The sequence below is a fragment of the Zea mays genome, chromosome 1 (genome assembly GCF_902167145.1).
Source record: "Zea mays cultivar B73 chromosome 1, Zm-B73-REFERENCE-NAM-5.0, whole genome shotgun sequence".
NCBI classification, from domain to species: domain Eukaryota; kingdom Viridiplantae; phylum Streptophyta; class Magnoliopsida; order Poales; family Poaceae; genus Zea; species Zea mays.
Window position 1 is genome coordinate 83,312,915 of NC_050096.1, and position 16,855 is coordinate 83,329,769.

The 16,855-nt window shown below is 45.5% G+C and overlaps 1 protein-coding gene and 1 pseudogene across 2 annotated transcripts; both read left to right on the plus strand.

Moving 5' to 3' along the window:
* Positions 1 to 3,210: 3,210 nt before the first annotated feature.
* LOC100384728 (uncharacterized) lies at positions 3,211 to 6,543 on the plus strand (annotated as a pseudogene). Its single transcript, NR_157346.1, has 5 exons — positions 3,211 to 4,557; positions 4,673 to 5,733; positions 5,892 to 6,009; positions 6,148 to 6,237; positions 6,313 to 6,543. The product of NR_157346.1 is annotated as an uncharacterized protein (transcript).
* Positions 6,544 to 7,078: 535 nt separating this feature from the next.
* LOC100384497 (uncharacterized) lies at positions 7,079 to 9,732 on the plus strand. Its single transcript, NM_001177024.1, has 5 exons — positions 7,079 to 7,235; positions 7,570 to 7,674; positions 7,760 to 7,952; positions 8,575 to 8,701; positions 8,776 to 9,732. The coding sequence occupies exons 4-5, from the start codon at positions 8,688 to 8,690 to the stop codon at positions 9,353 to 9,355; spliced, it is 594 nt and encodes a 197-aa protein (NP_001170495.1). The 5' UTR covers positions 7,079 to 7,235; positions 7,570 to 7,674; positions 7,760 to 7,952; positions 8,575 to 8,687; the 3' UTR covers positions 9,356 to 9,732.
* The last annotated feature ends 7,123 nt before the right edge of the window (positions 9,733 to 16,855 follow it).

Genomic DNA, 16,855 nt, shown 5'->3' on the forward strand with positions numbered 1-16,855 from the left:
TATTATAATACTGAGATGATGAAGGTACGTCCTTCATAACCTTCGTCTGAAGATCATTATATTATAAGGGGGATAATGTTTCGAAGGACGAATGTCTTTAACCATTAATACTTTGTGTTGCCTTATTCTTATCTCATATCATTTGAGAACAAGTCTCCAACACCCTCCCTACAGTAATTTAAGCTTAAAAAAATAAATATATTATATATATAAATATATGAACTTAATTAATTTTATCTAAATTATAATTATTAAAATGGAATTCAATTCCAACAAAACAAACTAGGCCTAAGTAGTAAGAATATGAGAAGTGGTGCGGACAATACCTGCCACTGAGAGGGTATGGACAAATCTATGCTCGTTCATGCATGAATTCTTATCATCGTGATCCATTTTTTTTACCATCCTCAATCTTATCCATCCAATTTCGTCCATGTTCAGTTTTTTCAGTTAAAATACTACTTTCTATTGATCTTTCACTTATATATCTGTTAAATATGTGTGTGCTACATGCCAAAACTAGACCCCTGAAATGAAAATATGACGACCACACTTTAAAGATTTGTTTAGAAGCAATGAAAATATGACGACCACACTTTAAAGACTTGTTTAGAAGCAAGTGTAAGAGTAACTCTAGTAGTTCTCTAAATAACTCTCTAAATTTTAAATTTAAAAACTGAACATAAAAACACTTCTTCAATAGTTCTTCAAATAGACTTGCTAAATTTAATTACTTGTTATGCAACCACGTTTACTCTCCAGAATTGATAACTCGATAGCAACTCCCTAAACACAGTTGTCATCGATTTCTTCACACATATGTGTTTATTTTCCCCTTTCCCGCACAGCGAGGTAGCCAGGTCTGATGTGCTTTTTTTTCATTTCCTGTGCAGCGAGACAGAAAGATCCGACACACGTGACACAACTATTGTCTTAATATGATGAATTGTTGGAGACCAAGCTATTTTTTACTTTCAATAGCTATTTAGCAACTTGCTAAACATAAGTTTAGAGATCTTTTTTCTAGAGAACTATTAGAGTTGCTCTAATGGAGGGGATTGAGGGTCAAAAATATCTTACTAGGTATTTTAGCCCCCTCAATCTCACAAATGGCTCCTTACAGACGGGAGGCACCTCATGCTGGGTAGCTCGCCGGCGGCCAAGGGAGCCAACTCTTACTAAAATTTTAAGTGCTTGTTTAGGAGCAAGGGTAATCACAGGGATTGAGGGAGCCAAAATACCTTATTATTTAAATTTGAATAGTAGGGAACAAGGGTAATATTAGAGATTGAGAGGGCATAAATCCGACCCATTTGGGATTTTGTCATTATCATTTGTATGTTGGCTAGTTTGCCATCGGCCTATAAATTATAACAGATGGTCACACAAGTCATAGACACGGGATGATATAATAGTAGAGACCCAAAAATGAGAGTGATACAATAGCATTTTTTTCGTCTCCAAGAACACGATGCTCGCTTGGAACGATGTAACAGAATTATGTTTCTATTTAGACCGCATTTGGTAACTAGCAGTTATTTAAATCTGTATTGTGCACAATATCCAGGAAAAATTCAATAATTAAGGTTCTTCCTTGCAGCAGGTAGAAAATTTAAAGTGTTTGGAACTATAGCAAATAAAGTTGATCTAACTATGAGAATCCCTGAGTAACCAAACATGGCCTTAGTTATTTGATACGGTTCATTGTCACTTGCCAGCTGGCCTTAATACGGCCCACAACCGACCCCACGTTACAATCATACGCCACTGCTATCTTCTAATAAATCTTCAGAGTCTTCAGTGCCTCCCCTTGGTCCGTGACACGTTGGCGACCTCTCTCCGCTCCCTTTACCATCAATTATTTCTGGAAATCAAATTCCTTTGCACTTGCTCCCTGCCCAAGCGTATTTCTGTGTTCAGACATTTCTGCCAGATATTTCAAGGATTTGCTGCAAACCTCCGAAAACTGAAGCCAATTGATTTGGTGCTGATTATTGGTGGACAGTGCATAACAGCTGAAAAGAGTCTATAGGAGGCAGTGCAGAGCGAGTCGGGAAGGGATCTGAAACCGGGTCTGCCAAACTGCGAACTGAAAGTCGTCTTCTGTGTCCAGTTTGGTTCTTTTTAGTTCTTTTCTCTACTACTAATTATCTCTATCTCTACTACTAATTAAGTACCTACTAGGTGAGTACCCGTGCGTTGCAACGGAAATATATTGCGTGATTGGTTTGTGGGCTAGAGGGCGCCCGGCTCGCCTCGGCCTGGTCCGGTAGAGAAGGCTGCACGCTCGCGTCTCCGTTCATGCAGGCTTACGGGTGGTTTCCTACCTAGGTTGCGTCCGCGCGTGCAGGCTACGCCGATGACGTACAGGTAACCAATCACGGTTTCAAGCGTGGTCAACGCACGTGTCGCCGGGTCTGGCCGTGCCCATTTGGGCAACCAATCACACCAATAATATCATGATAGCTTATGTACAAATGTATGTTATATTATGGACACCTACTTTGCTCTGTTATAGAGTAGTAAAAACTTCACCTTTGGATCATTTACCTCACTCTCTACAACTACAAGTCTACAAGGTAATGCTCATGTAAAAAATTCTCTTTGAAGGGCTTAACGAAGAGTTTTACAGGGATAGGCATGCAAATCCTAAAGCTATATCCGCTTAAAAAAATCTAGGAATCCGTAAACAGTGTACAGGTCAAAACAAAAGAAAGAAAAAAAACTGCACACGACGTCAATCACTCTCACTGCCTCTTTCCACCCTGCTGTAGACTGCCCTTTCTACCGTTATATACCCAGCACAGGATGTCGCGACCGATCGGTTTCCCGAGCTGCAGAGGAATTCTTGCGTGGATGCTCGTCTCTTGCCTAGTTGTTTGTTTCTTGCAGAGGAATTTTTTCCTGAACTTGTCCCCGCCGTCTTGAAGGTTTCTTGTTTGGGAGCAGGGCGGAGGCGCTCCTTTCCTTCTTGGCCGACGATGGTATGGACTGGGCAGCGGCGCGCGCGAGCGATTTTTGCGGCAAACCCCCTGCGAGAAACATCGTCCGCAGAACACCTCACTTTCACTTTTTGTACTCTTCCGTCTCTGCCCTCGCGTTATTGCCTCGTCTCGCTCGCCTGGCTGGCTCGTGCCTTGCCTTGCTCAGCGTACGCGAACGCAGCGAGAAGGAGGAGCAAGGAAATAGAGAGAGAGAGAAAAAAAAATCAAGTCATCCCCCTTTCCTCTAAGCTCGTTCCATGGAGAACTCTTCTCACAAGCGGACGCGGGAGGCGGCCGACCTCGCCGCCGGAGGCTGTGGAGAGGAGGGCTCGCCGCAGGCCGACGCCAAGAGGCTGCGGCCGCAGGACCTGCTCGACATGCTGGAGGACGACACCGACACGGCCGCGGTCGGCGACCTACCGTCGGTCATGCGGAGCCTGTAGGAGGAGATAGCTAGCTTCGACGAGGCCGCGGAGACGCCGGCGCCGACATCGGGGCAGCAGCCAGAGCTGGGCTTCCTACTCGAGGCCTCGGACGATGAGCTGGGGTTGCCGCCGACGGGCGCCGCCTCCTCTTCGTCGGAGGAGGCTGGGCGCGCGGGGGCACCGGAGCCCGCGCTCGACGGCCAGATCTGGGGCTTGGAGGGCGGAGGTGCTCCTTTCCTTCTTGGCCGGCGGCGGCATGGACTGGGCAGCGGCTTTCGGGTCTCCGTCGTGGAGCGCGGTGGCGACGGACCCTGGCCCGACCATGCTGTCCTTCGCAGGCCCGTCCTCCTCCGCCACCGACGCCGAGGTGCGACTCCAGGATTTCACCGTGGGTCGCATGGAAGCGGAGGCGACGGTCGCGAGCATCACGCACGGATGGGGGCAGGCGATAGCACGGCATGCAGACGCCCAAGTCCAGCAATGCTGGGGCATCACGAGCGGGCGGGGGTACCGCGGCGTGCGTCACGGGGACGGGGCGGGCGCACGGGCGGGCATCGCGATGACGGGTGCGGGAGCAGGCGGGGGCACGCGAATCACGGGAGTGGAGCCACGGTGGTGGTGGACGCCCTCGTTAGTGTCTTATAGAGTAGTAGAGATAGAGATTGTAGGCGTCCACAATTCCCAGTGGCGCACGGTTCTGCTGTCCCTCCATCCTCCCGCGCTCCCTCCGTGCTACATCAACGCCCGCAGGTTCTGCCTCTCCCTGTCACTACGCCGCCTGCCCCCGCCGCACCCCTCCCCGTTACTAGGTGCGGCGCCGCGCCGCGCCGCCTCCTCGGCCTCGCCTCCGCGCTCGCCGACGACTCGTCCTGCTCCGACCTCCTCCCGCTGTTCCCAGTCCCCGCCGGCTACGCCGCCTCTGACGCCGCGGATCCCCGATGCCGAGAGCTGCCCGTCGCCCGCTGCCGTCAGCAGCGTCTTCAGTAAGTTCCGCGACCCGGCGCCATCTCCTGTGACCCCTGACGACGCTGCGGCGGCGCCTGACGAGCCCAGGGATCTTGGCTTCGACGATGACGACAGTTTCGACGCCGATTCTATTCTGTGCGGCGTCCACCAGAGCGCGGCCGAGGGCATCGATGGCATCATGGGTAAGCTCTCTATGGAAAACAACGGGGCGTCCGGATCAGGCTCAAGCGTTGACTCCAACATGCCCGAATCCAAGATGCACCCCTACCTCAGGAACCTTATGGTGCTCGGGCTCAGCTTCTGGCAGGATCAGAATATCATCATCAATCAAGCGCTGAAGCGGCATAGTGTCGATCCTGAATGGTGGATGTGCCCTGCCATACCTGTGAAAGACATTACCCCGGCACCACCGCCTTCAGTGGCAATGGCGAAGGAAGACTAAGAAGAAGTCACTGGGGACAATATACGAGGAGGGGACTCCTGAGCCTGCCAATGGCGACGACGATGGAGCTTTGGCACTGCCAGAGACAGGATTGGGGCTTAGCTTGAATACTGATGGGGTGCTCAAGGCGTGGTGTGGCAGAGGCTCTGCGTTTGCTGATGGCAATGGGCCTGACTTGCCATTGTCCCCTGCTCATGTGGTAGTAAGTATTTCCAGCTTATCTAAAGATATAAAAGATCTTACATTTCCAGTTAAAAATTAAAGATGGCTAGAGCTCTTGGAACCCTGAGTAGTACCTGCTATTAGTTCATATCGTCTGGTAAGTAGAATCTATTTCACTTCAGTAGAAGTACAGATCGTCTGTTGTTTTATATCAGCAGTGATCAGAAAAATCTTGGCATGCATTGCTTTGTTTCAGTCCCTTCGCATTTCTTGTCAATGGAAGATTTCTCCCAGAAGAAAATCTGTGTCTGAAATTTGCTAATATGAAATAGTACAGTATGCCCACCAGTACTTGACTTTACTGGCTCAATGGGCCAGGCAGAAGGAAATTCCAATTGGTTGTTTTCTTTGAGTTGAATCATTATAACAAACTTAGCCCTCATTATGTTGTATCTGCAGTTTTTGAATTCAATTGAAGTAAAAGGAAATATCATAGTTTGGTCCTTTCGCGAATTTTTTTTGTCCAATTTTTTGTCCTTGTAGGTTTTTCCGTTGCATTAGAAAACACTGTAGGCTGCTTCCTTGCGTTGCCTCTCCGTTTGCAGGAACAAGAGACCAGTTTTATGTCATAGACATGAACTACTTTCCTGGTATGTGGCTGCTTTCTTGCGTTGTCTCTCCGTTTGCAGGGAAGGGTGCTCCCAGCCCCCGTCATGCCCCTTGGCCCCTCCCAACCCTCGTCGTCATAACGGAGGTATATTCTGCCCTGAATAAAATGATTTCTGCTGTATTGTACTTACACGTGTTTTTATAAGGATGTAAGGAGGGCCCAAAACCTCGCCCCAAATCGACGCAGACCTACCATCGACGCGCATTTGGGTGTTCGCTTAATCGTCCTATTTAAATCAGCAGGGTGCTGCGACAAGCCAGCGGATGAGCGTGGCGATCCCGCTGGAGCAGTCCATCACGCCGGTGCTTTAGGACTTTATGAATCTCAACATATGCTATCTACCAGTGTATTACTGTGGAGGTGAGGAGCTTATGGTGATCAGGTCGTTGTTAGTAAGGGTATTTCATCCCTCTGTTGCTTTGGTCTTTCTTGTTGCGTCTGATGATAACGAAGTTTGTATTATTTGTTGCTCTGAGAGTTCTATGATTTGCGCTACAGCCTCGTCGTCGACTCCCACGTCCATGAGACCACCTAGGAGTTGCTCGTGTACAGCTAGCTCTACCAATTCGAGGGATACATAAGTGGGAGGTATTGATATACAAATATTTTTAGTTAATAGATGGCTAACAGCTATCTCTACTACTAATTAAGTACCTATTGTAGGCGTCCACAATTCCCAGTGGCGCACGGTTCTGCCGTCTCTCCGCCCTCCCGCGCTGCATCAACCGACAAAGCTAATTTAACCAAACAATTACAATAGCAGATTTTAAAAAATCTATATATTAAGTAGGTGTAGGTGACTCACACGGTTTGATTATTTGCTGGACTCTGTACCATGGTTTGTAGTTTGTACTACATCCGATGCAAGAAAGAATAAAATTATAGTTCTGGAATTAAAGTTCAGTTTTGTTCTCATAATGCAGAGTTCTGGAATTAAAGTTCAATAATACAGTTCTCAGCCACCATGTTACATGTGCCTCCTTCAAAAAGGATTGTGTTATTAGAGTTCAGTATTAGAGTTTAGTACTGGTACCTGGTACTCCTTTTTTGTGCTACTGCTCTGCTTCGCCCATCAAAAATATAGTAGCTTGTATGACTGCACACCTGATGTGGTAGATTAAATCACTCTACACAGCCACCTGTTTTCTTAGCTAAATGTGTGTGTGGTGCGAGCAGAAGGTTCTTCGGATTATCCTCTCATTTTTAGTATTCCCAGTTCTCTATCCGGATGACTACAAAATCACAGGTTGAACTGTTTTATATATCTTTCAGTTTGGACAGTCATATTTCACATTCATTGGAAACAGCTAACCTGAACGCTTTCAAGGCATAACCATAACCTTTTAAGTCTTTGTAATTTTTTCTCCTCCAACTGCATTTGCATTTTTAAATACATCACGTGTCCCATAGTCTATTAGCTAGGTGCTAAGGCAAATATGAAAGTATGACTATTTTTATATGTGATTTTAGCTTTTCAATGCAGCAACTACAACTTCTTTGCAACTCTATTTTCCATCTCATGTTTTCAGTACTGAGGGAGGTGCCGGGGGAGAAAATTTTTCTCAGTTTGGTGCTGATTTATCAAGGTACGTACATGCTTGTGTTCAGTTTGTTTGTTGCTCAGTGCTTGCTTGAGCCTAAATACAAAATCAACTGTACTGCAAAAAATGTATTAAAATGGCATACTTGATGCCAATGTGTTTAGTGTGCTTGCTGTTCAATGTGCCTGCTGTTCAGTGCTACATGTGTTCCTTGTTCAGTCATATTTCATATAGCTGTCAATGTGTTCCATGTTCTCTGCAGAGGGCATGAGATTCATCTCGGAGGATGCAGTTCCTTTTATATTTTTTTATTTATTCTCTGCATTTAGGATCCAGGAAATTCATTCTGCTGTAACTCAGTTCATCTGATGTAAATTAGTGGCAGCAGAGTTCAATAATGTCTGGTCTCTGAAGCACATACTCAGTTTTCTGTCGGCTGTGTTGCAGACGAATGACTTATTGCCACAGAGCTAAGGATGACAGTGTGAGTATTTTTGCTGTTCAATGTAACTCAGTTCTGTTATTTTTTTGACTGTTGTTGATGCATTTCTGTCTAGACTGGACTGCAGAGAGAAAGTTGGGGCAGATTTCCGGCTTCAATTTATGTCCTTATCAGCACTACAACAGCAACGACGAGCACAGTAGCAAAGCAGTCCGAGCCTTGTGGAGGAGAGCCTCCACAAGAAGTGCCTCGACGGGTTCCCTACCTCCGCCGCCGGTATCGTGTCATTGATGGGCCACTTCATCGCTATCTAGCACAAGGTGCAACACCCCCTTCCCTCGCTCCTTCGCTCTTCCTGGCTCCAATCTGATACACCCTCTACGTTAGGGTATGAGTGACCGAGTGACACTTGATCTGTCGACTTTAACCGGGGCAGTCGACAAAGCACGCGCCTGGATGCCCTACTATATGTATTGAGTACATAGGATTATTAGTACACTTCCTTTGCACTGTCACAGCGATCTAGATCTCCACGAACTAAATGTGGATCCTCTCTCTTGGCGTGCACACCGATCTTTTCATTCACACTGCACTCACCGTCATGGCATCCACCAAGGACTTCTCGTTCGTCTCTGCCTTCAGGTCCAACAAATACTTTTTCATGTGGATCCTCTCTCTTTTGAAATGTGAACTGACTTCTTTGCTCAAGTCACTTAACCTCTGGTCTGGCCAGTTCATTATATTGTTACTGAGCTTGGTTGATGTATGGTGATGGGTACTACAGTAAAAGCAGTTTATAATTCCAAGATAAGAAATTCTGGTGTTTCAGTTTAGGCCATGGAGACACACCATTGCTGTGGAATTTTGTTTAGTGGTGGTGCTAGATGCGTCTGGATTTTCATATGTTTCGTTTGGAGACCGGAAACTTTAAGCCATTTTTAGTGATGTTGAAGGCTGCCCTTTGTGCTCAAGTTCTTCCGAGACGTCAAGCGTGTGCGAGAACAAGGAGCTATAGATGATCGTGACACTTTCCTCCATGCAGTGCGAGATCTCCTATGTTTTCACTCAAGTAAGTGGGCAACTGTACTTATCTATATGGGTATTTTATTCTCATATTCCTAACATCACTTATTCTTTCTGTAGATGTCCAAGGAAGCTGTGTTTGCTGTGGAATTTCAAGGAAGCTGTGTTTGGTGTGGAGAAGGAGATTGAGATAACCAGATTGGAAGGCTGTAACACCTGCGACGGAAGTGGTGCCAAGCCAGGTACAAAGGCAACGGCATGTAAAACTTGTGGAGGTCAGGGCCAGGTAGTCTCCTCCACAAGAACACTGCTTGGAATATTCCAGCAAGTCTCCACCTGCAATACTTGTGGTGGCATCGGTGAATTCTCCACTCCTTGCAACACCTGTGGGGGTGATGGCTGGGTGCGAAGGACAAAGAGGATCAGCCTAAAGGTTCCTGCTGGAGTGGATTCTGGAAGCATGCTGAGGGTCTGGTCTGAGGGTAATGCTGGCAGGAGAGGAGGCCCTCCTGGGACCTTTATGTCTTCATTGATGTTCTCTCTGATCCTATTCTTAAGCGAGATGGGACAAACATTCTCTACACATGCAAGGTTTCTTACATTGATGCAATCCTTGGGACCACCGTCAAAATCCCCACTGTTGACGGAACAGTTGACCTTAAGATACCCTCAGGGACTCAGCCAGGCACAGCTCTGGTGATGTCCAAGAAAGGTGTCCCGCTTCTCGAGAAGTCAAATGCCCGTGGAGACCAGCTGGTGTGTGTCCAGGTTGATATTCTGAAGCGTCTGAGCAGCGACGAGAAGAAGCTAATTGAGGAGCTTGCAAACCTGAACAAGGCTCAAACAACCAATAGCAGGAGATGATTGTCACACAAGGCTTCGTAGGACAACGTGCTTGTGTGGTAGGCAATTTTGATGCAAACTGCAGTGATGATTGGATGGAAAGAGTTGGTAGTGATAAACTCTTCTACGAACTACATACAGCAAGGGGTACACTGGAGCAAAAATGTGTCGTTCCACATCTGTAACCTCGTTTTTAAGCTATTAAAGTTGAGTCAGTGAACTGGACGTTTTTGCAATAGCTTAGCATATGCACTAGGCAACTTTATTAGCCTTTTTTTGTTGTTATACGACTTTTGTATTCTTGAAAGCCTTAGGCAAAATATCTGATGGTGGAATCAGGTTTAGACTTGACATTTCTTTCACAAATGCTGCACCATGCATTCATGGAATCTGTAAGCTGTACCATGGAAATGTTAACTGTAGTTTTATTGTTTGTGATGCATTTGGGGTTTATTGGTTTGCTCTTCAAATACGTTATGCAGACACTACGTTTTTTTCTCCCTTCGGCAGCTGTTGATTTGAAGCTGCCTCTCGTAGAGCAGGTGCGTTTTGCTCTAGGCTACTGTTAATATGAAGCTGTGTCATGTGTGTCCACTGGACATGACACTGGATAGGATAAGCTATATTCAATTAAATTTGTAGTATAACTCGGGCGTATCTGATGTGACACTAGCGCTAGCACAGGATATCTGGCACAACAACATATTATTTTTGGTTGTCCCATATTATTTCTGGAAAGCTTTGAAGGTGAGACTTTATTATGATGCAAAGCTAAGCATTTAAATAGTCAAATTATCCTACATATAGGCTTGTTATAACATACGATTTACTTGCTACATATAGTCTCTGCCTTAAGGTATTGTGCTTTACTTACTACGCTCTGTATTCCTGAAATTTATCTACATAATTGATAGTATATAAAGCTACCGGGAATTGTACCCCATTGTTGTCCTCAAAATATTGATCCTGGAGTCAAGTCACCGTTGGCTATTTGAACATGCTATTGCATGCACCTCAAGGAAGGGATTGGTGTGCTCGGTTTTTATTCAACAGCAAAATTAAGCTTGAGAAGGGGCAGGTACAATGGTGGGGGTTATCTCACTGAATCACCATGTTGCGGGTTTGAAGCAGCCTCCGTTATTCCCGGGAAAGGATTGCCTCAGTTTATCCTTTTTCGAAGACCCTACTTGTTATGCGCAAGCTGTTGGGATTGTTTTTTTGGGTTGAAATTAAGCTTGAGTTTGACATGCTAACAGAATCTTCTTGGGGGGAGGGTTGGCCAAGTGAGGATATATTTGACCTGCTATTGTGATTAACCTTAAGAAAGGGCTTCAGTGACCTTCTCTAAAATGAACTGGAATGGGGAAAAAGTGCTCTACTAAAACGGAGCACTAAAGCTCTAGCTCTGGCTCCTGCTAGTCTAAAATGAACCATAGGAAGGAGCCAGCGGGTCTAGTTTTCATAGGGCTCCTTCCACTCCTGCTACAGTGCTGCTGTAGTTGAGGAGCCGTTGCACCCAGGAGCCACACCAAAGTTTTCATACGATTTGAACCTTGTTCCTCGGGCCAGACGGACATTGGTCCTCGAGTGCAAAGGCAGAAGTGAGCTTGACTGCAAGACTCACCCGTCGAGCAGAGACGAAAGTCGGCCTTAGTGATCCGACGATGTCGAGTGGAAGGGTCGTCGCTCAACGGATAAAAGTTACTGTAGGGATAACAGGTTGATCTTCCCCAAGAGTCCACATCGACGGGAAGGTTTGGCACCTCGATGTCGGCTCTTCGCCACCTGGAGCTGTACGTAGGTGGGGGGGCCTTGGACCTGATTGTCTGCCCATAGCTTCTGTTTTCAACTGAAAACTAGAAACCGTATACATAAAGTGTCATAGCTCAACCTATCATGTTTGTCTGTATTGTAGCTTTGTGTAACACCCGGTTTTAAAGGACAAAGCCGGGTGCATCTCATACATGCGCCAAGAAGACAACATATATAATAACAGAGTGTATAGAGATAAATGTCATAAAACATCAGAGTATTTATTACATAGCGGAAGTCTTATTACAAAATAAATAATGAAGATAAAGCGAACTAAGGATCGTCGGCGCCAATGTCGACTGAGAAACGCCACCTAGATCAGATCATACTCCTCGCCTTGTGGCTCCTCCTGAACCACCTGTTCTTCTCCTGTGGGGGGGGGGGGTGTGAGACAGCAAGAGTGAGCTCACATACGTTCATAGCTCAACAAGTCATGGGGAATAATGTGGCATGAACTCACCAAAGGTGGGAGTTCATGTAGTGTAAGGCTGATCAATGAAATAGAGGTTGAGGCTGAGCATTGCTTTTATAAGTTGGTCAAAATTTTATTAGCAATTACTAAGTGTAAGTAAATACCAAACCTTAATAATAATAAAGAACAGTAATAGTAAAATAATCCCAAATGCGATGCAAATGTCAAATTGAATTTAAGTTCCATAATTAATCATGTGAGGGTCCGAGCCGCTCTTGACCGTGAGCACGGCTAGTATACTAGTTTTACACTCTGCAGAGGTTGCGCATCTTTACCCACAAGTCGTGTATCCCATGTCGCCTGGGTTTGCAAGGCCCTTAGACACTACCGAGGTGAATGGCTAGGGATCCACTACGAGGCCTTTACAAAGTTCCACTAGCTTCCGAAAACCCGCTACAGTTTATAGGAAGATCCAGTACAGGGTTCCTGGCTGACCGCCATCGCAGCAAAATCAACCAGGGACCTCCCCGCACTGACCTCTCCCCTACTGCCCTTGCCCCTTTCAGGTAAGGTAGTCTTCCACTAGCTTTCCTAATTAGTCAGCCAAGGGCGTCCCATTATACCCTTGTGGTAGCACTGTTTTCCCGGGTGGTCGCTCCATGTTCCCATTAATTTAATGATCTTAACATGAACAGTAATAGTAACAAGATAATAACAGAATAATCATGAGTAGTGTATCTCCATACCCAATCCACATAAAGCAATAGCAAATACTACCCAAAAATATTTCAGGGGTGAACAAGGTATAGAGGTAATCAAAACTGGGGTAACATAAAGGCTCCCATCAAAATTAACCTATGCAGATCATTAAAATTAATAAGAACATGGCTGGGAAAGTAAGTGATCAAGGGCACAACTTGCCTTCAATGAGCTCCTGCTCAGCTACTTCTACTTGTTGAAGCTCAGGTTCCACAGTGGGTTGCTCGTCTACTCGCATCAACACAATACATACATAGTATAGCCAAAATCAACATCACACCAAACAGATGAATGAAATATACAGTAAAAATCTACACATTAAAATGAAACCATAGGAACTGGAATCACTAAATTTTGAGTTATAGAATTCAAGTTATGAATTTCCTAAGATTTAAGGTGATTATAATAGGATTAGATGATAAATTAATTTTCTAACAGAGTTCATGTCGAAACAGTGATTCTAAATGATAGAGAATATTATTACCAAATTTTAGGAATTGGAATGACTCAATTTGGAGCTAAAATGAATTTTCTATGAATTAACTAAGTTCTAGGAATTATTTTTGTATTAATAATACCTTTACTAATTCATTTATATGTTTTAAACGTGCTCTGGACTGGGCGCCAATTTCTGGAAAGTCCAGGGGTCTGCGCGAATAAAATCCTAGACTCAGTGAATAGTAACACATGGACTGCGGGTTGATTCTATAATATCCCAGGGGCTCTTTAACAAAGTATACCCGCGAAGGGGTATCGACGATTTCTGGCCGTCCAGATCAGATCCAGAGGCCAGGAATGGATCACGCATGAACCAACCTCGCACCCGCGTGACCGCCCGATCAACACCCAACAGTCACGATTTAAAGAACCTAAATCTAATCTGATGCATACGATGCAGGATCGACGGCTCGGATCAAACGCGGCGAAGGGTTAAGTCACTTCTAATCCTGGCCATCGAAATCCAAATCTACGGCTTGCACGCCGTCTTCAACCCCCGACTCCCTCTCTCTCTTTTTTTTTCCACGGCCGAACGCCAACACCGTCCGCGCCCCGCACGGCGAGCGCACTCCAGAATCCCGCCCAAACTACGACCAAGTGATCTACCCTGCGGCAATCTTGAGAAAACGCATAGGGGAACACACCAGACTTGGTGGAGGACATCTTACCAGCGAATCGTGACGCAAGGACTCACGCGCGCGCTGCTCCCTTCCTCCCAGTGACCGAACGAAGCGGCACAATGTGCCCAGCGGCAGCGAGCATACCCACCAGGCCCGCCGGTGATCCAGAGCCCCAAATCCAGCGATGGCTGCATGAAATAGGAGCGACGAACAACGCCCTGGAGTGCGCGACGGCCGCGACGAACTCCCGCCGTGAGGACAGGCGCGGCATGGTCTCTCACTCATCTACCATCACACCGGCCATGAAGCACAGCGGCCAGGGAGGTCGACGGCAGGCGCTAGCAGGGACACGTGCAAGGTGGAGTTTCAACGGCTGGCGAGGGGGAGGTGAGAGCGGGGAAAGAACTGGAGCCAGATCCACGAGAGGAGGCTTTATGCAGCTGCCACCGCGGAACTCGCGTAATCCGTTGCCGAAATCGCCGCTCGAATTTCCCTCGATCCACCGCGTTCGCGATTAGTTACGTGGAGAGAAGACGATTCTGGTGTGGCGGTCCCACACACAGGAGAGCTATCGAGCGAGGCGAGCGAACGCGGTCCACCAGGCAGTGTTCGACCGAGCAGTACTCACATGCATGCGGCAAGGAAAGCGACTAACCAGAGCCCACCAATCAGTGGCCCGGCAGAAGAAAAAAAAACAAAAGAATCCCACCAGCAGTGGAACGACGGAGCGAGCGAGCTGGACTCCAAGTCTCCAAGCCGCGTTAGACGTCTGTCGTTTGGGCCCCATGGTGTCAGTTGCTCAGAGAGAGAGAAAAAAAAGGGCGAGCTGATGTGTTGGAGTGGACTGGGACGACCGAGAGGGAAAATCGGCCAAGCGCCATTTGTTTCACTTTTCTTTTCCTATTTTGTTTTCTATTTCAGATTTTTCCTTTTTCTGTTATTTTCTGTTTTCTTTTCTTTTATATTTTTTTGAATTTCAAATTCGAATCTAAATCCTGTTGTGAATTTTGTACTTAGACTAAATGGACAAATCACAAATGCCAGTATAAAAAGGTGTATTTATTTATATATTCTTCTTCATATTTTATATAGGACATTTCCTTTTCTAAAATGGTTCTTGGTTTTTTTTCCAAAGCTAAGTTCTCAATTTGCAACTCTCAAGTATAATTTGAGATATCAGAATTTACTAGTTCATTCCTTCATGTATTTATTTAAAAAAAATTATACAGATTTTGGGTATTACAAATCCTACCCCCTTAAAAAGAATCTCGTCCTCGAGATTTAAGAAGGACTAGATGAAAGATGGGGAAAGTCTATGCGAAGCTCTTCTTCTCTCTCCCAAGTAGCTTCTTTTTCTTCATGGTGACTCCTTTGTACTTTGCACATCTTAATAACTTTATTTCTTGTAACTCAAGTCAGTGTATCAAGAATCTTGACAGGATACTCTGTGTAAGTCAAATCACCCCGAACACTGAGCTCTTCCATTGGTAACTGTTTCTTAGGGACACAGAGATACTTCTTAAGTTGAGACACATGGAATACATTATGCACATCCGATAGACTAGCAGGTAACTCAAGTTGATAGGCCATCTCTCCAACTCGCCTAAAAACTCAGAATAGTCCAATGAAGCGAGGGGACAATTTGCCCTTAACTTTGAATCTCCTCATTCCACGAAGTGGTGACACCTTGAGATACACATAATCTCCTTCTTCAAATTCCAGTGGTCTTCTTCTATTATCTGCGTAGCTCTTTTGCCTGGTTTGAGCCACCCTCAAATTCTCTCGAATTATACGGACTTGTTCTTCTGCTTCTTGAATCAATTCAGGCCCAAAGAATTGTCTTTCTCCAGTCTGATCCCAATACAAAGGAGTCCTGCACTTCCTCCCATATAAAGCTTCAAAAGGTGACATCTTCAGACTGGCCTGATAACTATTATTATATGAGAACTCAGCATATGGTAGACTTTTATCCCAACTTCCTCCATGCTGAAGGGCACATGCTCTCAACATATCTTCCAATACTTGATTAGTCCTTTCAGTCTGTCCATCAGTCTGAGGGTGATAAGCTGTACTGAAATTCAACTTTGTACTCATATTCTCATGAAAGCTTCTCCAAAATCTTGAGGTAAACTACGAACCTCGATCAGACACGATCTTCTTTGGTACTCCATGCAAACACACAATCCGAGCCATATATAACTCTGCTAGTTGAGAACCTTTATAAGTAGTCTTGACAGGAATAAAGTGAGCCACTTTAGTCAATCTATCCACAATCACCCATATAGCATCATATCCTTTCTGGGTGCGAGGCAATCCAGTAATAAAATCCATACCAATCTCTTCCCATTTCCACTCGGGTATCTTCAGTGGATGCAGTAGTCCGGCTGGCCTCTGGTGTTCAGCCTTAACTCTTTGACATACGTCGCACATAGCCACATGTGCAGCTACATCTCTTTTCAATCCATACCACCAATACTTTTGTTTCAAATCCTGATACATCTTAGTACTACCAGGATGAATAGAATAGTCCGAGTCATGGGCCTCCTTTAAAATAGTCTCTCGAATGCTTTCAATATCAGGAACACATCTCCTGTCCTTGAACCAAACAGTGCCTTGCTCATCTTCCGTGAATTCCGGAACTCGACCCACAATAATCAGATCCTTAATTTCTTTTATTTTAGCATCATCAAGTTGACCTTTGCGGATTTCTTGCTCCAAAGTAGGTTCCACATCAATCGTAACTCCTTTAGTATGAGCAACTATCCCCAGGTTGAGTCTCCTGAAGTCCTCGACAATCTCATCAGGTAGCTGGGCAACAATAGCTGAATGAACATGCTCCTTTCGACTCAAGGCATCTGCAACCAAATTTGCCTTGCCCGGGTGATAGTGAATCTCCAAATCATAATCCTTAATAAGCTCCAACCAACGGCGTTGCCTAAGGTTGAGATCCTTCTGAGTGAATATATACTTCAAACTCTTATGATCCGTATATACTTGGCACTTGGTCCCCATGATATAGTGTCTCCAAATCTTAAGCGCATGCACAACGGCTGTCAATTCCAAGTCATGAGTGGGGTAGTTCAATTCATGTTTCCGTAACTGACGAGACACATAGGCAATCACATGTCCTTCTTGCATAAGCACACATCCTAAGCCTTGGCCACATGCATCACAATAGATATCAAATCCTTTTTGTAGGTCGGGCATAACCAATACTGGTGGCGACATCAATCTTTTCTTCAATTGATCAAAGCTG